Genomic DNA, 26,523 nt, shown 5'->3' on the forward strand with positions numbered 1-26,523 from the left:
GTCTCTGCCATTCTTCTGCCCCCTGATGCTTTAGGGCACTGGTACAGTTAAACCACATTACCTACACTGCATTGTCAGTGGGGTTGCGACCCGGCTGTTAAATTGCATTCTTAGCTGGTATAGCTAATGAATCCATTATCCAGAAGCCTATTATCCAGAAAGGGCTGAATTACAGGAAGGCCATCTTTCGTAGACTCCATTTTATCCAAATAATCCACATTTTTCAACATGATTTCCTTTTTAATCTGTAATAATAAACCAGTCCCTTGTACTTGATCCCAGGTTATAATTAATCTTTATTGGAGGCAAAACAATCCTATTGGGTTACAGTAATGTTTAAATGATCTCAGATCTTAAGGTATGGAAATACAAATGATGGAAATACCCCTTATCCAGAAAAGCCCAGGTGCATTCTGGATAACAGGTCCCATCCATGTCAAACTAAAAAATAATGTTAATAATGTCCTAAACAGAGGGGAAAGGAAGAAAAAAACCCCAATTATTTCTTATAAATTTTATTATCATCATCATCATTTATTTATATAGTCACGATACGGAGTGCTTATTATATCTCTTCTCTTCTGCTTCTTGATTCTATAGGGCACTAAAACAGTTACACTGTGTCTGCTGTTATTTTATACACTGAGCTTATAAACAGAAAATTGATGCCAGTGTTATAAATAGGAAAGAAAAAGAGACATAAATCTTCTTTGCATTCTCTTCCTTATTTTTGCTCTTCTCTGTTCTTCTCTCCTGCCACCCGATTCTTTAAAGCCTTAAAACTACTATGTGAGTGGGGTTTGTCAGCTGGTTGGTATTTGACACATTCAGCCAGTAAAACTGTGAATTAAAGGCAATGATATAAACAAAGAAGAAGTATAACCGAGATTCTGCAGCTCTGGTATCTTTTCACCTAAGAGCTGGCACGTCTACGTGCGAGGATTGTAAAAGTGTTCAGTGACGTTCTTAAATGCAAATCAAAAAGTCCGATCTCGTGTCTGAAGACCGACACCTGCCCTCGGTGTTATCCAACATTGATCGCTGAGAGCTCGGAATGTGATGTTTCGTGCAGTCGCTGGAGCACAAAGCTCTCAATAGTAATTGATCTGGCTGTGTCTATTGCTGTATAAAGCCAAACAGAATCTAAAAACAAAATCTCACTTGTGTTTGTGGCTGCGCCTCTAGCTTTGGGGGTGCCTTTTACTTAAAGAGGGAGCACAAGGTGGATATGTGATAGTGATTCCTCCCTGGTCTGTTTTTGGAAAGGGCAGAGAACACTGGGAGAAAAACACCAAAATAGAAAAGATATTTTACATATATATTGGTAAAAATACCTATATCGGATCTGTTATCCAGAAACCTGTTATCCTGAAAGCTCCGAATTGTGGAAAGGCTGTCTACCATAGACTTCATTTGATCCAATGAATCCTTATTCTGTGTAATAATAAAACAGTAGCTTGTACTTGATCCCAACTAAGATATAATTAATCCTTGTTGGAAGCAAATCCAGCCAATTGGGTTTATTTAATGTATGAAGATCCAAATTATAGAAAGATCTGTTATCCGGGAAAACCTCAGGTCCAGAGCATTCTGGATAACAGGTCCCATATCAGTATTGTATATATATATATATATATATATATATATATATATATATATATATATATATATATATATATATATATATATATATATATATATACATATATATATGCATCTTAAGCAATCTGGTAACTATGGTCTAACTTACCCTAGCAACCATGCATTGATTTGAATAAGAGACTGGAATATGAATAGGAGAGGCCTGAATAGAAGGATCAGTAATAAAAAGTAGCAATAACAATACATGTGTAGCCTTACGGAGCATTTGTTTGTTTTAGTAGGGAGTCAGCGACACCCATTTGAAAACAGCAAAGAGTCAGAAGAAAAAGGCAGATAACCATAAAACTATATAAAATAAATAATGAAAACCAATTAAAACGTTGCTTTGAATTGATCATTCTATAGCATACTAAAGGTCACCTTAAAGGTGAACCGTCCCTTTAAGTCTGCTAAGAAATATTACTTAAAGGGGTTGTTCACATTTGATTTAACTTTTCGTATGATATAGAGACTGATATTCTAAGACAATTTGTAACTGGCTTTAATTTTTTATAATTTGTGGTTTTTGAGTTAGTTACCTTTTTATTCAACAGCTTTCCAGTTTGTATTTTCATCAGTCTGGTTTCTAGGGTCCAAATTACAAACACTGATTTGAATAAGAGACTGGAGAGCGACTGAACAGAAATATGAGTAATAAAAAGTAGCAATAACAGTATATTTGTAGTCTTACAGAACTTTTGTTTTTACATGGGGTCAGTGACCCCCCCATTTGAAAGCTGGAAAGAGTCAGAAGAAAGAAGCAAATTGTTAAAAATCTATAAAACATAAATAATGAAGACCAATTGAAAAGTTGCTTAGAATTGGCCATTCTGTAACATACTAAAAGTTAACTTAAAGGTGAACCACCCCTTTAAACATTAATGAAACCAAATAGAATCGTTTTGCCTCCAATAAGAATTAATTATATGTTAGTTGGAATCAAGTACAAGGTACTGAGTGTTTTATCATTACAGAGAAAAAGGAAATCATTTTAAAAAATGTGAATGATTTGATTAAATTAGAGTCTCTGGGAGACAGCCTTTCTGTAATTCAGATCTTTCTGGAGAATGGGTTTCCAGATAACGGATCCTATACCTGTCATATAGGCCAACAATTTGCTTTTGCTTCCAACACATTTACAACAGGATTGTCTATTCTACGCACAGAGGTGATAAGTTTGACTTCCACCTAAATATCCACATTGAATTCCCATGAACCAACTCTCATGTCTGTCCATGATACAAGGTTGAAATATAACTATAAAGGAGAAGGAAAGCTACGGAGGCATTTTATTGCCAATAGATAAGCTACAATAGTGCAAGCTAGAATGCTATATTTATTCTGTAGAATGTTTTACCATACCTGAGTAAAACTTTTCTGTTTTGTAGGATAGCAGCTGCAGTATTAGTTTGGTGTGACATCACTTCCTGGCCAAGTCTCTCCCTGCTCACTTATAGCTCTGGGCTCAGATTACAGCAGAGAAGGGAGGGGGGAGGAGCAAACTGAGCATGCTCAAGCCCTAGCCCTGGAGGTTTAAGCTGAAAACAGGAAGTCTGATACAGAAGCCCATGAGTACACAATAGAAGGAAAGAAATGCTGTGTTTCTTTTTACAGAGAACTCAGAGCAGCATTACTTTGTGGGTTGACTGGAATGTTTAGGTGGACCTTTCTGATCAACCTTACTCAGTTTTAACCTTTCCTTCTCCTTTAACCAGAAATTACATTATCTTGGCCGGAGAGGCTGCTGTTGAGGATATTTCTCAGCCCAAGGGCATATCTTGGCTTCCAACAGCAAAACGCAGTAATTGCACTCAGAAAGAGGCGACGTTAGAGACTTCTTTAGATTTCAGACATGAGTCGGAGATCAAGGAAAGATCATAATCCTGTTCCTCTGTAAAAGATGAAAGATTGATATATATAGTGAATAAAGTACCCCCTCTTGTAAAATATAAGGATATTATAAGTTACCGAGGAGTTTCATGACCATATAAAAACACGAGGCCGAAGGCCGAGTGTTTTTATACAGGTCATGGAACTCCGAGGTAACTTCTAATATCCTCATATTTTACAACTGGGGGTACTTTATTTATTATAATACACAAATTTCAGTGAGTAATGTGACAGAAATGACATCAGAACTCACCGTTTATAACTGATGACATCAGAACTCACCGTTTATAAGGATATAATTTACAGGATATTCATGGCTTTTGTGTATTATATGTATATATGGTTTCATGCTGAATTCTGTCATGCCGACTCAAGGCACAAGCAAATGCCCATGATTTTAATGTTGTACTGAGTGACACCTGCCAAATCCGTTGTGACTTCCATGGCATGGGCTAATTAATCCAATCAATAGTTTGTAATTTATGGACTAAGTCCTATGGAGCCTATCAAGGCCAATAAGGCAAAGTGATGACATACAATTACAAAGTGACTGAAAGAGAGCGATCCTCCCCCTTAAGATTTGCAAGGAGAGTGATGATACAGCTGAGATGGATACTCACAATCAGTAATCTAATTTCCCAGAGCCTCTATCATACAGTGGAGGGGACGGGGCAAGAGGCTGTTGGAGCAGAGTTCTAGAGATCTAAGGTTGCTAAAACAGGGCCCAGTTGTCAGGGCTGCCCTACCTCCATGCTACAGTTCTGTATGGATTGAAATGAATTACTAATTAATGATGCACCAATTTTTATGAACACAGAAGAGCAAGTAGTTCAACTCCAAAGCCTATAGTATATGCAGCCTGCTAATTAGGGATGCACCGAAACCAGGATTTGGTTCAGGATTCTGACTTTTTCAGCAGGATTCGGATTCGACTGAATCCTTCTGCCGGGCCAACCCAAATATGAATCCTAATTTGCATGTGCAAATTATGGATGGGGAGGGGAATCGCGTGACTTTTTGTCACAAAACAAGGAAGTGTAGGGGTCTGGTAAATTAGCCTCCCCTAATAATAAAATTGGCAGGCAAATGCCCAGTGTTATAGATGCCTAAATGGGTCCTAACAGGGGACCTATTTTATTATTCTGCTTTATGCTATGCCCCTGCTGTTCTTAATAGTGACCAGTAGATGGCTCTGTGCTAAATTATAAAACCCTTTGTAGCCATGCTCTCAGGGTCCATCTTGTGTTGGCTCTAGCCTGAGCAGGCAGGCAGAACTCGAGTGGAGCCTAGACTAGTCAGGTGTAGAAAGGAGAGACTACTCACATTAAGAGGTCACTCTAGGAGTGACAGATAGACAGGCTATTTAGCTGAGCAGGTTAAGGCTCTGACGAGGATAGTCAGAGGGATTAAGATCCCGGGTACTAATTGCCCAGAAGTAGGGATTAAGTGAATATACCTAGAGATGTGAGTTTCCCCTTAGGTTCCACTTAGGGAAAAGGCTGTTGTACATGTTCTCGTCCCTGTGGGGGACAGCTACTGACCAAAGGTGCTGTGAGTATATGCCTATCCACTGTTCATGTATGATCCTGCTTGTCCTGTATGTACACTCCATTAAGGAAGTTATTGTTCAAGAAATATGTTCATTGGTTAAGTTATAAGAACCACTGCCGCCCAAATATTGCACCCTGCATCAAGTTACAGTCACACTACACCCTGCCTCCACACCGTTTGCGAGGGCTCACTCCCTAAGATTTAAGGTCTGATCCGGTGCACAATATTGGGAGTGGAGCCCATATTTAGAGAACGGTGCACTCTATTTACTATAAAGCTACAGAAGTAAAAAATGTTCTCCCCTTCCCACCACTAATTTGCATATGCAAACTAGGATTCGGTTCGGTATTCGCCCGAAACATTTGCGAAGGATTCAGGGGTCGGCCGAATCCAAAATAGTGGAATCGGTGCATCCCTACTGCTAATACATCCATAAGGGAAGTCACAGGACATACATAATAAGTGTTCAATTTCATCAACATCTCTAATAAAGACATACATGCGACCTGTATGTAGCCGCCATATTTAAATTGGCATAAGCAAAAGTATTTTAATGAAGTTTCGCTAGGGCAACGCTAGAGAAAGTTCTGCACTGACAAATTTTCGCTAGAGAAAGTACGCCGTCGCTCATTTGCCTAGAGGATTTATTGCATTTTCATGAATACACATAGTCACAGCGAATCAACATCTGTCATTAAAGCTTTCCAAAGCAAAAAATTTGGACCTATGCAAGTAAATTTGCCACTATGACTTGTAGTTACTGAGAGAGGTGTTTAAAACTCAAAGAGCTCATTTATGAACACAAGTCCAGTGTGCAAAATGCAGGCAGAAATTGACATTTATTTTGCCAATTTTCCCTTATAATTCTTCCTGCATAAATGTGGGTATGTTCCAAGTTATGTCTGCACCTGATACATCCAAATTAACTAGTGGTTTGCGGGTCAAAAAAATTCTTAACCCCCACCAAACCATAACCCTGCCCCCTCCCAACCCCTCCCCGGCCTGGCCCGCCCCTGCCATTCCCCCTCTATTTATAGACCTGTGCCCGCCACCACAGTGACATCACAAAGGGGGCAGGGTAGGGCGGGTGCATGTCTATAAATTTAGACTTCTGGATCACGTGTTCAAAATGCCATTCGTATCCAGTTCACCAAATTAACATCTGGCGCGCCAACTGATGCACCCGCACTGGGTACCCTGGCTGAGTTCCCTAAACCAGGGCCAATATCTTGAGTTCATTTTAGGCTAAGCATTTAATGAAATTCCAAATAGAGTGTACTATTCCCAAGGCTGCAACTTATACATGTAATTCAAGTTAGGGTGATCCATGGAATAATGGCCAAATAGAATGATCTTGAAAGACTGTTCACAATACTGTTCAATCAATTGAAGAAAAGTTTTCTCTATTATAACGCCCAGGTTTAAGGGAAATTGCCGTTGAGAAAGTTTACCCTCTAGATCAGTGATCCGAAACCAGTAGCTCGTGAGTAACATGTTGCTCTCCATCCCCTCCGTGGCCTCAAAGCAGGAGCTTATTTTTGAATTCCAGGCAAGTTTTGGTTGTACAAAAACCAGGTGCACTGCCAAACGCAGCCTCAATGTAGGTTGACAATCCACATAGGGGCTACTAAATGGCCAATCACAGCACTTATTTGGCACCCCAAGAACATTTTTCATGCTAGTGTTGCTCCCCAACTCCTTTTACTTCTGAATGTTGCTCACAGGTTAAAAAGGTTGGGGATCCCTGCTTTAGATCATTGGTCCCTTTTGAAGTCCAGAGTTAGGTCAGGAACCTTCTCAGCGTATTAGAAGTTTACACCTAAATGAAAGCGACGGTTTCACAAATATCTAGAATAACAAATTTGTGTGTTTGCCCCAAGTCTCTCACTTAGTGAACTTCTAGATCAGTGATCCCCAACCAGTGGCTCATGAGTAACATGTTTCTCACCAAACCCTTCGGCAGTAGCTACTTGACGTTTTGAGTGTAGGAAGTGCTACCTGCATCCATTGCTTCTGTTTATTTTATTTACCATCATGTGTCCTCCTATTATCAGAACACTTCTTAGAAGTTGAGGGATCCAGGGTGTGGTATGTAGTGTGTAGGAATCAATAAGCAGGCGATTCAGCAATCAGCTCTGGACCCCCACTGTGTCGTGCTTAGGGCAGCTGCCCCCTAATTATGATTCTGCCTATTATAAGCAAGGCCTTCCTGACCACAATGCATTAAAAATAGGGATGCACTGAAACCAGGATTCGGTTCGGGATTCAGCAGGATTTGGATTTGGCCGAATCCTTCTGTGCGGCTGAATCTGAATCCTAATTTGCATATGCAAAATAGGGACGGGGAGGGAAATCTCACAAAACAAGGAAGTAAAAAATGATTTCCCCTTCCCATCCCTTATTTGCATATGCAAATTATGATTCCGTTTGGTATTCAGCCGAATCTTTCGCAAAGGATTCAGGGGTTCGGCCAAATAATAAATAGTGGATTCAGTGCATCCCTGTTTAAAAAGAAATCCCGCAGGGTTAGCAAGCCCCCATAAGCCGTGTTTTGTATCCCCTGGAGGCCACAGTAGAAGTAATGCATAGTAATATGGGCTCCAAGTTCATGCTGCATGTCACAAAGTGCAGGGTTGGACTGGGGGGGGGCCCGGAGCCCGCCGGAGCCTGCCCCAGGGCCCCCCTCTGACCATCCCTGCCGTGCCGGCTTCTGTGCGCATGCGCACGCCACCGTAGTTGTGAGCATGCGCACGCACTAAGTGTGAGCAAAAAGATTTTTTTCCCGCGACCTTCGAGAAAGAGGGTAGCGGCATTAAGAGACAGATGTGGGTGCGGACCTGGGCTTTTTCTCTCTGCGGATTCATATGTTATTGAAATTTGGGGGCAGATTTATCAAGGGTCGAATTTTCAATTCATGTGAGTTTTTCAAAAGTCACATAAACACCCCATAAACTCCCAAAAACTCAAAATTTGACCAATCTAAATTTATTAAAATCAAATTTTCTCAGCTCGCACAAATGTAATTGACCCAAAAACTCAAATTGAATTCGATTCGAATTAGAAAAACTCAAATCAAATTAAAAAAACTTCTTTCGAAAGTCAGGAAGGCTGAAAACATCACCAAATTGATGCCTGGACCTCTCCCATTGACTTATACAGCAATTCGGCAGGTTTAAGGGGACGAATAGTCGAATTCGAGTTAGTAAAGGGCCAGAGTATGATAAATCTCGAATTTCGAATTCAAATTAAAACTCAAATCGAGTTTGGATAATTCACAATTCGAATTTTAGAGTTTTGACCAAAAGAAAAATGTGAAAATTCAAATTTTCACTTTGACCCTTAATAAATCTTCCCCTGTCAGGGTGTAAGGTAGACACACAATCAGCCAGAATAGTATCATGTGGGAGCTTCATAAAAACATCTCTTTGGCACGAAGATCAGACAAAACAGGATACAAACTCTAATCCTTACGTTTTTGTTAAACCATTGTAACTATATGTAGTGCAGAAACTAAAGAATGGATCCATTTCCCTCTGCATTTCACCTCCTTGTTTCTTCATGGAAATAGCATGTCATGAGGTTCTACCTCCCAGTTAAACTCCCGTTATAATGAAGTCCTCCTTATTCGTAAGCCCGAGACACGGGCAGCAATTAGAGAAATGGAGTGGGCTCGTTATGCAGACCACTTTAAATAATTAATGAATTCTCCAGATTACTGGGAGGAGCGACGGGGAGGTAGTAATTACAAAATAAACACAGTTATCCATTAACATTTTATAAAATGAAGAACATATTGTATTATGCTCTTTATTTATTCCTCTCCTGTTCAGCGTAGCTCATTAAAACCCAGTGGTTGCACAGATGAAGGCTTTTCTGCTAGAAAAGGCTTAATTGATGTGTATTGCCATAATCATTGATTTTCATTAAAGACGTCCGCTCTCATGTTTGTTCTCTTTGTACTGTATCTTCAATGGGGACGATTCAATAATTAGATGTGGGCTATTGACTGTTTAACTCAAAGGAATAGCAAATTATAACAGATATGTCCCATTGATCAGCTGAATATCTGATTTTGCACATTCCCAGCATCCCTCTGCCTCTGCTGGGAGCCATTTATCAGCATCTGCCAAGTGGTAATACTAAGTACAGAGACTCTGCATCACATCTAAGAGATAGTGATGGGCGAATTCGCCGCCAGTGAATAAATTTGTGAAATTGTTGCGAAAATTTTTTGGATGCTGGCGACAATTCTGATGGCGGAATTGTCGCCGGCGTTACACAAATTTGCGTTCCTGTGAAATTCGGAATTTTTTTTGGCGATGTGAAACGGGAGAAATTCGCCCGTCACTAAGAGACAACATGGCATTTGCTTTAATGAGAAGCCCAATGGTTTCAGGCGTTGTCATATACATTTCAGATTGTGCTCATTTTTGTATCATATGTTTATATACCATAAAAAACCATTATCGCTCTTGCTTCTTCATTACCATACAAGTTGGAACAATAGGATTACACCTAAACCGCCACACAGTGATCATATTGATACAGTATCATATTTTGGTGGATATTATAAAAATGAGGTTCTACTGTAGGAAATGGTTTTCTTTATATGTCTATTGGTTGTACCTATACCAAAAAATTCGAGAAACTCTGGACTCCATTTTACAAAAAGTTTTTCTCACTCCAAATGCATTTATCATTGGTCAATGGTTGTCAAAACATTTTTCTCAGCGACAATTTCGTCTTGGCGACTTTTTTGTCCAAATGCATTAAAGTCAATGGACGTCAAAAAATCATTTTACAAATTTTACACGCTCAAATCTTCCCGCTGCAAATTATTGCCACAGTTTCAAAAAAAAAATTACAGGTGGCAAAGTACAGAAGTTGGCCACAAATCAAAGCCTGGAGAATAAATTCACTCATTTCTGCTTTAAATCTAGGGGGGTTATTTATCAAAATCCGAATTTATCTTACTATTTTTGGAAAGCCACTCCAACCAAATCTGCCTAGACTTTTCCACACTATTTATAGTTTTTCCCGTAAAATTCTTGTGTGGTAAAAGTCTCGATAAGTTTCTAAAAAAATAAGAATCCGCAATTTTTTCAGTTTTGACAACCAAATACTGCGAGTTTTTCAGATTGAATGCCTGAGTATTGCAACTTTTTGGGAAACCCAGCGCAAATCAGAATATTTTCCTATGAAAAAATGGTGGTTTTCACCTTTAAAAGTCCGACCAGAAAAAAACTGGGCTTTGATAAATAACCCCCTACATGTATCTTAGGTGGTGGTGGGCGATCAGAAGTCCTACCTGTTGGCTAGTCATGCGGAATTAAAAACCATATGTAAATATCAGGAAAGCTAATGTAAATGCGAGCGAGGTATTTATGGAAATGATTGTTAAGGTCAGGAAATCTGAAAACAGAAGCTTTCCCTAGACACATTCAGTATACCGTACGTTGGTGTTATTTAGAAATCAATTTCAATAGATTTCTAGCATTTGATCCATTGGTGGCATGTTTTTATAACATATAGACGTTGACCTACGTAACCCTACAGATTGTAAGGCTCTTGATCCATTGGTTGTTATAACGTGACAATAGCTGGCCACGTCTTGGCTCAGAACATGGTTTACACTGGTCTCTTCACACTATGTCTGAGCCCTTGCAGTATATCACAGATGTCTCACAGCTTCACATACACTCCAATGGTTCTTTCCAATGTAAGAAATGTTTTCTTAACAGGTACAAAGGCAATAGAGTTGACATGGTAGACTATTTTATTTATCTTATTATTAATATGATAGTCCTTCCATGTTCTTTTCATGCAGTTATTCTTAGGTTACCTTGGGAACATTCAAAGGAATTCACCTCTACTCCTAGTTTACACACTTGAGTTCTACGCTAGTCAAACACAACAAGGGCACCAACCTTCAGACTGCTCAATCAATAATTCTAATGGTCCTCGAGCAACTTTTCATAGTGTCGATTTGGACCCCTTCTCTAATTACAGCCATTCATGAAGGACACTCTATCAGGTTTCATTATCACTGGGGAATTCTTCTCACCTAGGCAATAGACAATCATCTTCAATGAAGAGGATCCAAGAGAAAGAACATGGCTGCTCCTTCCTATACACATTAGTGGGTTCACTGGATGTACCTGTAGCAATGAGATCCCACCCATAGAGTATTTTAATCTAACTCTACCACCCACTCATACAAAATCCTCTAATTCCTACTTTCCTAACAGACCTTAACATGATATTTTTAGTCTAAATGCTGTGACCACTCACTGATATTAGTTTCCTAAATTGAAATCAATGCAAGAAGACTCGTGTTATTTCATTTGTTAGTTATTTCTTTCATGTGGTTTAATATGGTCTCAGATAACTGCAGAATATCCCTCTGGAAAGGCTGGTGAGGAAGCATTGTGGTGGCAAGGAGGAACTTACAATGAAATTGGAGCAGAAGTGCAAATAGAAATGGTTACATATCACATACCTTCCCTTGTGGTTCCTCTACACCAGAAGTCCAATGATGTTTTAATGTGGTCTTTCCACAGGCCCGTTTTGTGAACAGCACCTGGATGTTTGGTAAGGGCATGTGCCATGTGAGCCGCTTTGCCCAGTACTGCTCCCTGCACGTCTCTGCCTTAACCTTAACGGCCATCGCAGTGGACAGACACCAGGTAATCAACACTTTCATGTTTTGTCCAGTTTAGCACACAGGGACTTCTTACACTCTGAGAGAGAGTTCATGAATATTTTAGAAGTGTGGCACAACTTACTGTCTAAACACTAATTCGAATCAGTGGTTTTCAGGTAACAGGTAATACAGGTACTAACTGGAGGGTCACAGTCTTCTGGAGGCCTACTAGACTCTCCTGGAGATTCTCTCTTTCTGTTTTTCTCCTTACCTCTCTATAGGTGTTAATTTAAGACTCATTTACAAGTCCATGGGGGCACAAGTGCAAGAGCACTAAGGGACACACAAATGTGCCTTTTATTTTATTTAATAGAACGTGTTCCCCCCTTCGGAAGTGAGTACAGGGCCCTGATGTGGGCTGGGTCTCCCTCCGCTCCCTAGTGTGCAAGTGCAAATGATGACATGCAATTTGGGGACAAGAGGAGAACACTTAGGGGGTTATTTATCAAGGTACAAATATCTGAACTTTGAATAATTTGTAGTTTTCGGAGCAAAAAAAAAAAACTACAATTTTTTCGAGATTTATTAAAGTCCAATGGTCTAAAAACTCGGAAATTCGAAACACCGGCATCTAAAAGCTCTCAAGGTCCTGTATAAGTCAATGGGGAAGGTCCCTATGTCTGCGCTGATGTCTATACTGATATCCGATGATTTCTGGGTTTTGACGCAAAAAACTCTGAAAACTCCGAAACAATCATCGTTTTTGCGGAAAAACTCGAACAATTTGGAGTTTTCAGGGAAAGCTCCAAAGTTTGCCCGACCCTATTTTTTCAGGCTTTTTTCTTCATAGAAAGTTTGATATTAGAAATATTGAAATAAATCCGGACCTTGATAAATAACCCCCTTACAGTACACGTCACTCCAGCCCACCCCTTTGAAACTTATTCAAGGTTCAAACAACAGTCTGCAGGTGTCTTTGCTGTGAAACGGTGTGTAAAGCCCTGTGGCTATTTGTACATTGCCCCAAGCAAAAAAAAGGCCAATGGCAACCTCTTTTTGCACTGTTATCCAGAATGCTCGGGACCTGGGTCTTTCCGGATAGTGGATCTTTTCATAATTTAGATCTTCATACCTTAAGTCTACTAGATGATCATATAAACCCAATAGGCTGGTTTTGCTTCCAATAAATATTAATTCTATTTTAGCTTGGTTCAATTACAAGCTACTGTTTTATTATTACAGGGAAAAAGGACATCATTATTAAAAATTTGGATTATTTGGATAAAATGGAGTCAATCAGAGATGGCCATTCTGTTATTCGGAGCTTTCTGGATAACGGGTTTCCGGATAACATGCCCTCTACCTGTATATCCCACCAGGGTTGCTTACAGGAGCATATATAATATGATATGATTTATAAATGATATTGGCTCGTTAGTAAGTACAGTGGGTTTTTTTTTTAATTCTACAGTTATTTATCTGGATACGAGCAAAAGGGAATTTCCGCACAAGAGCACAAAATCTTAATAGAATTGCAAAAGTGGCTGTGCATGCTCTGACTGTCTGCTTTCCCTTTAGTAGTTATAGTGAGACCCAGGGCTTGAAATGATTGGGATCTTTAGTAGAAGACGCAATGCCTGATTGACTCTTTCACCATGTGGGCTATTTCTAGGCACACTCCCTGGTATAATCTTAATATGATTTCCAGCAGTGATGAAATATTGTTTGCTTTGGCCTCTCGTCTATTCAGAGCTCTTATAAAATATAAGATGAAGCTAGCAGAATTTAAGCTATGATGACGGACAGCATCCTCTTGGCAGCTATTAACTCCCTGTCTGATTTATGAGCCTTGCACAATAAATCTAATTTCATGCACAGAGAGACTATTAGGCATTCCGAGCTGGTCTGATCTCATCTGAATCCCTTCTAATGTCCCACAGTGCAGCCCCCTGATGTTATGGATCTATAGCTGTATATAGGGGTTCCAAAGCAACTCCCAAGGATACTAGGAGTTGTATTTAAAGGGAAAATATCAGGAAAATGAAAATGTAATATAAGCTTCATCATACTGTAATAAGAAACTTTCTAAATACAATCAGTTAAATATTCTGCATTGTTTCTGAAATAATCAAGTTTATCTTCCCTATCCCTTTCTCAGCATCAGTTTCAGATAATCATTGACAGTTAGATCCAATATATCTTATAGGGGGGCTCCTTTTGCCTAGAAGATGTATTAGAGCTCACTCTATTAAAATCACCAGAAATCCTGTCTCTCTACATGCAGAATTTGTGCAAAAGGCAGTTATTTTGTTAGATTTTGTTTGTACTGGAATCAGTTATTTGAGTGAGCTTTAAATCATCTGCTAGGAAAGGAGCCCAACTATAAAATATATTGGATCTAACTGTCAGTGATTATCTGACACCCAACTGCTGCATGAAGAGAGAATGAAGAGAAACAGATGCTGAGAGAGGAATAGTGAACATAAACTTTATTATTTCAGAAACAATGCAGAATATTCAATTGTATTTAGAAAGCTTCTTATTTCAGTATGAGGAAATTTATATTAAACTTTAATTTTTGCTATAGTTCTCCTTTAAGCAATAATACTATTTAGAATGTTCCTGCTATTGGAGTTTGATTAATGGAACGCATATATCCAAATCGCTTGCAAGTCTCCTTGAATGTGGCCTTGGCTCATCTTCCTAATCCATAGCAGAGTCTTATCATGCGTCAAGTGCATGAACCTTGCCCCATGTGACCCTGTGCATTTTGTTAATTGTTAATTATACAGCAGGGTATAGAAATAGAACCACTAACGAATGCATTTCCTTATGATACTAAGGCTCATGGTGCGGAACGCACAATTGTGACTGGAGTGAACCACCAATTAAAGGAGTTTGCAACTTTTCCTGATAAATAAGGCTAATATAAAATAAGCTCTGTATTTATTCAAAATATTGTAAATTTATAGCATGGATACATTAAGGGGGTTATTTACTAAACTCCGAATGCAAAAATCATGAAAAAATTGTGATTTTTTTTTTTATATAAAATCTGAATTTTTCAGAATATATTAAACCCCGAGGATGAAAAAGTCTGAATCTGAAAATCTGGCATCTCAGACCTGTCAAGGCTGCATATAAGTCAATGGGAGAAGTCCCAATTATTTTATGATGTGCGCTGGGTTACGTGCAATACCCCGAAGTTTTTGGGTGAAAATTCCGAAAAATCAGATTTTTTTAAACAAAGCAAATTTTCAGGAAAATGTAATAATAAATAAGCATAAAAAAACTGAGCGGATTTGATTGGAGTTTGTAGCAGAAAAGATTGAGAAAAATTCGGACTTTGATAAATAACCCCCTAACCATAGTTCACTTGTCTTGTTCCTGGGGTGCTGTCCAAGCATGAATATTGTGCCCCACTCTAGGCTCCAAGGTTCAATACCAATGCTAACCTACAACACGGAACATGTAACATTTTTTGCTGCCTGTGTTTGTACCCCTCAAGGTGATTATGCACCCTCTAAAGCCGCGTATATCCACCGTTAAAGGAGTGGCCTACATTGCCATCATTTGGATCATGGCGACCTGTTTCTCCTTACCCCATGCAATCTACCAGAAGCTCTTCACTTTTAAATACAGGTAACTGGTGCATGTTCTGTACAGATATAGACTTTAGTTCTCCTTTAAAAGGCATCACTCTTGTATGAATTAGTCGTTTACATATGGTGTCTCTGTTTTGCCTGTACTAATTTGATTTTGTCTTGTGAGAGAGATTGATGGGTAAATAGGTAGGGTCTATGACAAGTAGTTTATATGAGGTGCACAGCCTTACCTAGGGGTATTTAAAGGGGAACTCCGGCTTCCAAACCAAAATTTGACTAAGAGGCCCACATATCACAGACACCCCTAATATACCCATCGCAGTTATCTGTTTCTTCAAAAAGTATGAATAAATGCCATTTTCTATGCTGAAATCCAGCTGTGTAACAGTTCTTCTCTTTCTGCATCATTTGAAATCCTGGCAGGGAAGGAGGGACTAAACACTGATGTTACAAATTGTAACAACTTCTCCACAGCTTACAGACAGCATGCAGGAACTACATAACCCACAATGCATTGCTCTGTGATGTTCCTTTCCTTATTGAAATCATGTGTGCAGGGAATTGTGGGGGTTGGAGGATGCAGGCTGAGGACAGATGACTGTTGATACAAAGTAACAGAGTCAGTCAGCTCAGCAAAGTAGTCAGACAGATCAGCAGGAGATCAGGGGGCTAGGGCTTAGGGAACTGTCAGAAACCATTACAAATCATGAAAAGTCTGCATATTTTTTAATTGATGTATATTGCAAAGTTGCTTGAAATTCTGTTTACTTTCTAAAAAGCTTAAGTTGTGTTGAGTTCCCCTTTTACTAGCTATACCATGGGACACATTCAAATAAGATGGGGGCATGAGCCTATGAAAAGTTTATGAAGTGTTTTTTTCACCCTATATAGACTTATATATAACATAATAATGCAATAGCGTAACTAAAGTGGTCTGGGCCCCCCCTGCAAAAAAAATCTTCAGATGGACTGGCAAACTGTAATCCCCATCTGCCCGACCACCTCACCCACTCCATACCCCGCACCCCACACTGGAGTCTCCTGACCACCTGTATCCCCCTTCCCTGGTCAAAGGTAAGAGAGCGACTGGGGAGTGGAGGTTCCACATAACTTTAGAGGAAGCAGACCCTGTAGTCCGTGTCCCCCTGTTCCCCGGTCTGTTCTCTATAGTTGTAATAATGAGTAAGTCTTGTCTAATACATTATGAGATGTTCCTCCAACTAATGCTGTTTTCGCACTATGATTCGGTTATTTCTTATAATCTATTCATTTCCTACACACGACACTGGGGTCCGGATTCAATTCAGTGAGAAAAAAGGATTATCACATGAAAACTTATGGACTAGATTCAATTTGAGATGCAATTCATATCGGAAAAACGTATCCCGTGGTTTATCATGTGAAAACTCTTTTAAAGTCTATGGGAAAACTAGATCTAAATTTGGAGAAAAGTCTTGACTTTGGAGATAACTTGTTCTCACTAAATTGAATATAGTTACATAGTTACATAGTTACATAGTTAAATTGGGTTGAAAAACGACAAATCCATCAAGTCCAACCCCTCCAAATGAAAACCCAGCATCCATACACACACCCCTCCCTACTCTCACATAAATTCTATATACCCATATCTATACTAACTATAGAGTTTAGTATCACAATAGCCTTTGATATTATGTCTGTCCAAAAAATCATCCAAGTCCCTCTTATAGTCATTAACTGAATCAGCATCACAACATCACCCGGCAGTGCATTCCACAACCTCACTGTCCTGACTGTGAAGAACCCCCTACGTTGCTTCAAATGAAAGTTCTTTTCTTCTAGTCTGAAGGGGAGGCCTCTGGTACGGTGATCCACTTTATGGGTAAAAAGGTCCCCTGCTATTTGTCTATAATGTCCTCTAATGTACTTGTAAAGTGTAATCATGTCCCCTCACAAGCACCTTTTTTCCAGAGAAAACAACCCCAACCTTGACAGTCTCTCCTCATAATTTAACTCTTCCCTCCCTCTAACCAGTTTAGTTGCACTTAGTCTCTGCACTCTCTCCAGCTCATTTATATCCCTCTTAAGGACTGGAGTCCAAAACTGCCCCCATACTCCAGATGAGGCCTCACCAGGGACCTATAAAGAGACATAATTATGTTTTCATCCCTTGAGTTAATGCCCTTTTTTTATGCAAGAACTTTATTTGCTTTAGTAGCCACAGAATGACACTGCCCAGAATTAGACAACGTGTTATCTACAAAAACCACCAGATTCTTCTCATTTAAGGAAACTCCAAACACACTGCCATTTAGTGTATAACATGACATTATGTTTTTTCTGCTATGTGTTCTGGGGTATAATTTATAGAATTGGACTGTATTTATCTTGTGTTCTCGGGTATAATATATAAAACTGGCAAACAAGTTGTTCAGGGGAGTATTTCACATGAAACTTAACTATATGATCTAGGGAATTATACTACTGGAAGCTACTGGGTTCCCCTGCGTCCTCTTGCACATGATTCTGGCCAGGCATAATGGCGTTTGGTGCCAAAATGCTCATGTGCAAGGAGTGTGTTTGGACACAAGTACCATTGATGAATGGTGTCAATTCATGCAACCTAGGAGGTTATTTATTAAAATAAAAATGATTACCGTATATACTCGAGTATAAGCCGTCCCGAGTATAAGCCGAGGTACCTAATTTTACCTCCAAAAACTGGGAAAGCTTATTGACTCGAGTATAAGCCGAGGGTGAGAAATGCAGCAGCTTCTGGTAAGTTTCAATCTCGTTTTTGGATGACTATTCTTAGGCGCCGGCGAATATTCTTATGCGCCGGCGACCGTTTTTTGCGCTTGACCCGAGTATAAGCCGAGCATATTTTGGGGGCTGAAAAACACGGCTTATACTCGAGTATATACGGTATGCCCTGAAGCTGTTAAAAGTCTGAATCTGAAAAATCTAAAACCAGTCGAATTCATGTAAAAGTCAATGGCAGCTGTCTCTTTAACCATTTGAAGATGTTTTTAACCTTCACAAATTTTTGGGAGTTTGACACTGTTTTTTTGCTCAAAAACTCAAAAAAATCAAGTTTTTCGACATCAAACTAAATAAATTTTAGTTTGTGGCACGATAATCCCCAAAAAAAAATCACATACTTTTTTTAGAATTTTTTGAGAAAAATTAATTGTAAATTAGCCAAATTCGTGGATGGGAGTTTGGTTGAAAAAGATGTCTTTATTGAGTCTCCTTCAACACAAAAGTCATACTTCTACATTTGGGGGGGGTATTAACTTAAACTCGATTTTTTTCTCACTATTTCATCAAAACAAATTTGACTAATTAGAAAAAAAATTAGTTTTAATAAATAACTTCCTTTTATAGCCTCATCGTTTGAACCAGGGCTACTAAGCTCATTTATAAAAATTGTGCATTGTATATTTTTTCACAAATGGTTGCACTGCCCATGTTTTTCCCTAAACACTTAAATATTGCGCTGTTGTCTCTGTCTTTCCTTTTTTTTTGGTGAAAGGAGAAGGGAATAATCACCCCCAAGTGATTATATATATACTTACCTCACACTCCGGGCCGGTGCTCCTATCAGAAGAAAACTGCATTGGCCCGGGGTTATTCCAGAGAGCACCACAGATCGAATGAGTTACGGCTTCTTCTTTCTTCAAAAACGCATGCGCAGTAGAACGAAATAGCCGACTTTTTAATTTAAAGGGATACTGTCATGGAAAAAAAATGTTTTCCCAAAATGAATCAGTTAATAGTGCTGCTCCAGCAGAATTCTGCACTGAAATCCATTTCTCAAAAGAGCAAACAGATTTTTTTATATTCAATTTTGAAATCTGACATGGGGCTAGACATTTTGTCAATTTCCCAGCTGCCCCTGGTCATGTGACTTGTGCTCTGATAAACTTCAATCACTCTTTACTGCTGTACTGCAAGTTAGAGTGATATCACCCCCTTCACTTTTTCCCCCCAGCAGCCAAACAAAAGAACAATGGGGAGGTAACCAGATAACAGCTCCCTAACACAAGATAACAGCTGCCTGGTAGATCTAAGAACAACACTGAATAGTAAAAACCCATGTCCCTCTGAGACACATTCAGTTACATTGAGAAGGAAAAACAGCAGCCTGCCAGAAAGCATTTCTCTCCTAAAGTGAAGGCACAAGTCACATGACTGGGGGCAGCTGGGAAATTGACAATATGTCTAGCCCCATGTCAGATTTTAAAATTGAATATAAAAAAATCTGTTTGCTCTTTTGAGAAATGGATTTCTGTGCAGAATTCTGCTGGAGCAGCACTATTAACGGATTCATTTTTTAAAAAAAAAAAAATTCTCATGACAGTATCCCTTTAAGTTCGGCTTTTTGCTTTACTACGCATGATCACCCGCGAAAAAAAAGAAGAAGCCGGAAAATGATCGCTGTATAGTTCTTGCTGGAATGACCCCAGGCCGGTGAAGTTTTCTGCTGATAGGAGCCCCGGCCCTGGGTGTTAGGTAAATAAATGTGATCACTTGGGGGTGCCTAACTTTTGGAACCCCCAAGGGAAAATTATTTTCCTTCTCCTTTATATACACCAATCTTACCCAGCTTTATAAATATAAACATGTGCAGGGCAATGGGCTATATAAATACAATTTATAAATGAGCCCCAGTGTTTCAGGTTCTAGTAACCTCGTCATAAGCAACTTATGATTGCTGAGAGCTAGAATAATCAGTGACTCACTCTGGAATAATCAAGGTATATTTTCTACTTTCAAATCCTATTCATATTCCCTCTTGAGGACTTCTTCAACTTGATTATATTGATTTAATGATTGTAGAATTCTGGAAGAAATTACCATCTACAGTATATTCTATAGGAGGAAGGAGGAAGCATCCAGTCGCCAGAGCCCCATTGGATGAACCAGACTGAAATATGCTTGGGATATAACTTCATGTTTAAGTATAAATCAGACTTTTATATCCAGCCATGAACTCAAGTTGACTCCCGGATTTATTAAATTATTACTAATAAGTTTTCTAATTTATTTATAAAGTGCCTACATTTTTCCCAGTGTTATCTAAAGAACTTTTCTTACAGAAATATGTTAGAAAAAAGGACCCTTTGTTACCAATGTAGTTGATGGTCTCAGCACATGGGTGTCTGCAGAAAATTTTCCAGGGAGGGGACAAGGAGATAAAGGAATCGCACAAATTACTTGTACCAATATTTTGATTTCAGAATCTACAAAGCTTTTCTATAATACGGCTTTTTAGTAAGGGAGGGAATACAGGATTATGGAAGATAGAACATAGAACAAGTTGATCCAACCCCTTCTTAAAGCTTATAGTATGCACGGCATACCTTGTTATCCAATGGCTTCTCCATTCTGTTCTCTTCTTGCTCAATCTTCCACTTTTCCTCTTTACTTGTTCACGTCATGTTAAATGACTATTTCTCCATGTTACGTGTTGCCACTTTTCCACCTTTAATACTGTCTGAGTTTCCTGCTGACTTATCTTTCTCCTCTGTGCTGCTTCTTCACTCTCCAACCCTTTAAACTACTCGGCACTATCTTTATTTTAACTCTTACCACTCTGTCTGCATTTGTTCAATGTAAATCATCGCATCCTGCCCAATTCCAGCACCGAGTACAAGTCCAGGGGGGCCCCTATTTGTGGACGTCCATGTCTCAGCAGGTTTTTATACTTGGAGTGTGTGAGACTTATTTTTGTGTTCCAGTGTTATCCTCAGGGCCGGGCCAAGCTGACCAGGCGCCCTAGGCAACCCAGTCGGCTAACCCCACCCCCCACGTGTGTGCGTGTGCCATAACATAGGGGAGGGCAATGAAAGGAAAGCTTAAGGGGAAGGGAGGGACAGACACGGAAGGAAAAGAGGGGCGAGTGACAGAGGGGGTAGGCGAGACCTGCAGAGGGGAGTGAATCCAGACTGGGGTAGGCCTACCCCTAGTTCTGGCCCTGGTTATACTTTAATTAACCTTGACAGACTGCTCTCTTTGTATAGAAGGTAGTGATGTGCAGGTTGATCCAAAACCCACTTTTGGGTTGACTACCAGGGTGGTGGGCTCAGGTTGAAATTTGGCAAATCAGTACGGGTTGAGGGTCAGACTGGGAAAATATGCTCCTCTACTGCTCCCGATATGACAAGGATTTGGGTTGGGTGTGGGTTGAGTTGTTCCTGACCCAAACATCACTAATAGAGGGAGTCCATATAATGTCCAAGGATAGAATAGATGTGGCACTAAGAAGGCCATCAAGAAGTGATTGGTACTGGGGCATCATGTCACCAGAACATTTCCTAGGGTTTTATTTAGGACAATTGTTTATTGATTCTTGCCTTTTGTCATGCTACACAATTGCAATACATTTAAATTATTAAATAATTATAAATTGTTTGCTGTCAGCTAATCCCAACCACAGATCCTGACCTAAGATGTCACCCACATTGCTCCAGATCTTGATAAAAGTTATCTTTACACTGACTTCAATAAAACCTTTTTTTATTTATTTTTACAAAGTAAAACAAACATATTAATATGTAATATACAACCAGAATAGAATAGCCCAGTCCCCTGGCATCTGATTATTTAGGAAACTTGTATCAGCCACTATTTTTAAACAGTATTTATTTTATTGAATTATCATTTTAGTGTGGAGGGTTACAGAAAATGAAGAGGGGGAGGGGGGCTGTGGAAAGGTGACATCCATATCTGCCTTCTGAGACAATTTGGAGTCACACCATTTGGGCAAGAAAGCTGGGCCAGTCCGTTCTTTGATCGGTTTATCAAAGAACAGAGCTGTGGACCTGGAGCAGCAGGGGGATAGTTAGAAGAAAAATATGGATTACAGGAAAGGATCCATATCTCCTGTGTCATAGGATTCACATCCTCATAACTTACATATTGGTTATGAGGAGGTCACATGCTTCCTAATGATACCAAACAGGGCCAGCCTATACCCACCAGTTAGGAGGGTTGGTTCCTGGGGGACTGGAAAATGGGACCCCATTAGTGTTTGGTACCGTTCTGATTACCCACACATGGATCACAGCCTGCCCATGTTTTTATTATAATATGGGGTACTGGCAAGTACCGATATTAGATTGGGGAATCTTGCCTGAAAAAAACAACCCCCTGCAGAGGGTCGTAAATGACACGCTCCTGGGCACTCCTACCTCATGCATAAGGTAATGAGGGGAATGTCCCAGCAGGCAATAAAAAGGTGATATACCCAGCACCCAATGTCGTACAAGGAGGCTCCATATCCGTGGATTGTATGCCCAGTGTTTCGCCTCAGAAGACACAACAAGAAATTCTAAATTTGGTAGTGTAGGGCTTTCTTTGTATTTTACTCCCTTTTATTTTATTTACTGTATTTGCAATTTTATGTCTTCTTTGTAATATATTCTTTTATATACATGCACTGTTACTGTTAATATTAAATACATTTTAATATGTTTTGTCCTTGTGCTCTAACGAACTCATAGCCCATATGAATGCTTGTGCCTACGTGTATTAACTCTTTGTATGTGTGGAAAGGGAAAGTTGCCTATTTAAATGTTCAATAACTAGTACGGCTAGCAGAAAAGTGTGTTTGAATGTAAATTAACCCCTTTAGCTGCTGGAGTGCTTGTTGATCTAGTACAGGGAGCCCCAACCTTTTTTTACCCGTGAGCCACATTCAAATGTAAAAATAGTTAGGGAGCAACACTAACATGATAAAGTTCCTGTTAGTCCCAAATAAGGGCTGTGATTGGCTTTTTGGTAGCCCCTATGTGGACTGGCAGCCTACAGGAGACTCTACTTGGCAGTACATCTGTTTTTTTTAATGCAAAAAACCTCTAAGCCTGGAATTCAAAAATAATCACCTGGTTTGAGGCCACTGGGAGCAACATCCAAGGGATTGGAGAGCAACATGTTGCTCACGGGCTACTGGTTGGGGATCACTGATCTAGTAGGATCTTACCCTGACTAACTACCATAGGAGTGTTTGATGCATTTCTGTAGTGTGAGTTATTACCTGTTATAAAGGGCAGGGGAATAGTCACATTAGGTTTCTATCGCCAGTTAATGATAGATGGTGGCAGCGAATTCATTTTGTGAGTTTTGGGGTGTCTGATGTTAGTCTAACCTGTGCGTAAATTGATTGAGAGACTGAGGGGCACATTTACTATTGGTCGAATATCGAGGGTTAATTAACCCTCGATATTTGACCCTCGAAGTTAAATCCTTCGACTTTGAATATCGAAGTCGAAGGATTTAGCGCAATTCGTTCGAGCGAACGATCGAAGGAATTATCGTTCGATCAAACGATTAAATCCTTCGAATCGAAAGGATTTTAATCCATCGATCAAACGATTTTCCTTCGATCCCAAATTGCTTAGATAGGCTAACATTGGTGCTCGGTAGGTTTTAGGTGGCGAAGTAGGTGGTCGAAGTTTTTTTTAAAGAGACAGTACTTCAACTATCGAATAGTCGAACAAGTTTTATTTTGAATAGTTCGATTCAAAGTCGAAGTTGTAGTCGAAGGTCGAAGTAGCCAATTTGATGGTCGAAGTAGCCAAAAAAATACTTCGAAATTCAAAGTATTTTTTATTCTAATCCTTCACTCAAGCTAAGTAAATGTGCCCCTATGTGTATCCCCTTATAGACAAACCCAAGAGTTATGTGTGGTTGAGAGCCCCCTTTTCGTGACAGAGTTGTTTTTCCAGCCAGCTTGAGCCTTTAATTATTTCCATACAATAGACATATAAATAATAGAGATTACATATCATTTTATAATATACTAGACATTAAGCCCGTTAAATTAATGGGCGCTAGAACATATGTAGTCAAACATTCGCCAGAGACGGTCCGTGGGGCACATGCGCAGTAGCGCAATCCCACGGACACAGGGACTGGACGCAGAGACACTTCAACTTTATTATATAGGATATAGCTGTATAACATCTTTTTTCATTTATCTACTTACAGTGAGGAAAACATCCGAAGCTTGTGTCTCCCCGACTTCCCAGAACCCTCTGACCTCTTCTGGAAATATCTTGATCTGGCGACATTCATCCTGCTGTATGTCCTGCCTCTGCTGATAATCTCAGTGGCGTATACAACAGTGGCCAAAAAGTTGTGGCTTCGAAATGCCATAGGGGATGTGACAACAGAGCAATATTTTGCCCTCCGCCGGAAAAAGAAGAAGACCATTAAGATGCTGATGTTGGTGGTGGTCCTCTTTGCGGTCTGCTGGTTTCCTTTGAACTGTTACGTTGTCCTTCTCTCCAGTCAAACCATCCGCACTAACAATGCCCTGTACTTCGCATTTCACTGGTTTGCAATGAGCAGCACTTGTTATAACCCGTTTATATACTGTTGGCTTAATGACAATTTCAGATCAGAACTGAAAGCCTTGCTCAACATGTGCAAGAAGCAGAATGGGCCAAGCGAGCATATGCTGCCCTCCAGCGTCCCTTCTTATCGAGTAGCTTGGCCTGAAAACAGGAGCTTTAAGAGGTCTCTGGTCTCTCACACCCTTCCATCATCTTCAAATATACAATCTGGGAAGACGGATATCTCTGCGGTAGAGCCCATTGTATCTGTTGGCTGATGTTGAAGGTGTGACCCCTACACTTCACTAGACTGTGCTGCTGAGAGTTACATGTGTTCTCATAGGCAGGAGACCTCACAGAGTCAAACAACAAACAACGGTTTTGAGTAAAATATAGGGGCTGCACAAATACGGGCACTTGTGGTTTGTGAGAAAGGAATCGGTACCTAGAACTTAACTTCATAACGTCATGAGCAACAAAAGGAGATGAACCACAGACTGATACCAACTGAACTATTATGCTACTCACTTAGCTTTACTGTGGTTATTTACACCATACTTGTTCTTCATTTCGGAATAAATTTCAGCTTCTCAGCCGTGAGACCTGTGCAGGCAGGGTTCGAATTTGCCAAATTTAGTAAAGCAGCCATTAAGCCTTTAGCTTTGCTTAGTCTAGTTAGTATCCTCACAATAATAGAATGTTCTTTTTTATTCTTGTTACCATACTATGTACAACAGAGCTTTTCATCTCTGTGACCTTTCCCAAGCGGTCTGTCTCCAATTTCTGCCTGATTATTTTAATAATCTAGTTAGAGCTCCTAGAGATAATGTACAAAGTCCATCGGCATGGTAAGCAGGGGAGCTATTGAACTTGGGCTGATGAAAAACCTTTTTGCTTTTTATGGCTCTGGAAGAACATTTAATTGTGTTTGCCGATCTTTATTGTTCCATCAGGGTATGGGCAGTATATTCACATAGGCTCTTAGCATCCATAGGCACCTATCTTTTTCCTTCTGTATCACAGTAACTGCATTTTAGAGCTCAATACATGATTTCATGAATGTGAAGACATCTGCAATCTAATGGGCAATATAATAGTACTGTTAGAAAGAAGGGAATTGGCCATGATTGAATTTGTAGCGTAATTTCTATTGATTTAAAATGGCAAATGTACAAGCATTCTGCATCAGATACAAAGTGGCCCTGAATACATGTAATAATGATATAAAAGCCTGCAAATTGCAAATATTCTCTAGCTGCTGTACTCTGGAACTACCAAGTCCTAAATGTGCTAGGATTACAGATCCTTTGGAAGCCTATAACTACTAAACAGATTAATTCAAAATCATAAATTCCTTATGGTACCCAGCTTAGTATTCTTGCTGTAACTTTCTAGATATACTGTATAGGTAGAGAGTGGGGGTGTGGTGGTTCGGTGTCTTTTATAGGGGTTGTTCACCTTCCCAACACATTTTTCAGTTGTTTTCAGATTGTTCACCAGAAACAAAAACTTTTTTCTATTGCTTTCCAACTTTTATTTTTTACCGTTTTCCCAAAATGTAAGTTTAAAGTTGAATGTTCCTGTCTCTAGTATCTCAGTCTGGCAGCTCAGTGATCCAGGAGCTTCTGAACTGTTACTATTTGCTACATTTAGTTGATCCATTTCTCAGTATGATCTATGTGGAATATGAGCAACTATTGTATCAATTTTAACAGCTGCCTTTAATGAAACTCAGGGATTCTGCTCAGCAGGGACAAAGATAACAAATGTATCAACTAAATCAGTTGCTTCTTTGGGCGACTAATCTCCCCGAACTGCCTTCCAGCCGGCTAGACTCTAAATCGCCGGCGGGATGGCACTCTGATCGATT

The 26,523-nt window shown here is 39.6% G+C and overlaps 1 protein-coding gene across 1 annotated transcript in view; it reads left to right on the top strand.

The window, feature by feature from the left end:
* The window catches only part of gpr83.2.S (G protein-coupled receptor 83 gene 2 S homeolog), a 29,778-nt gene extending 3,896 nt beyond the window's left edge, over positions 1-25,882 (top strand). The window contains 3 exon segments of the mRNA NM_001095226.1: positions 11,643-11,768; positions 15,234-15,367; positions 24,307-25,882. Of these exon segments, the coding sequence (NP_001088695.1) occupies positions 11,643-11,768; positions 15,234-15,367; positions 24,307-24,931 (885 nt within the window). The 3' untranslated portion in view covers positions 24,932-25,882.
* The last annotated feature ends 641 nt before the right edge of the window (positions 25,883-26,523 follow it).

This window comes from Xenopus laevis, chromosome 2S, assembly GCF_017654675.1.
Source record: "Xenopus laevis strain J_2021 chromosome 2S, Xenopus_laevis_v10.1, whole genome shotgun sequence".
Taxonomy (NCBI): domain Eukaryota; kingdom Metazoa; phylum Chordata; class Amphibia; order Anura; family Pipidae; genus Xenopus; species Xenopus laevis.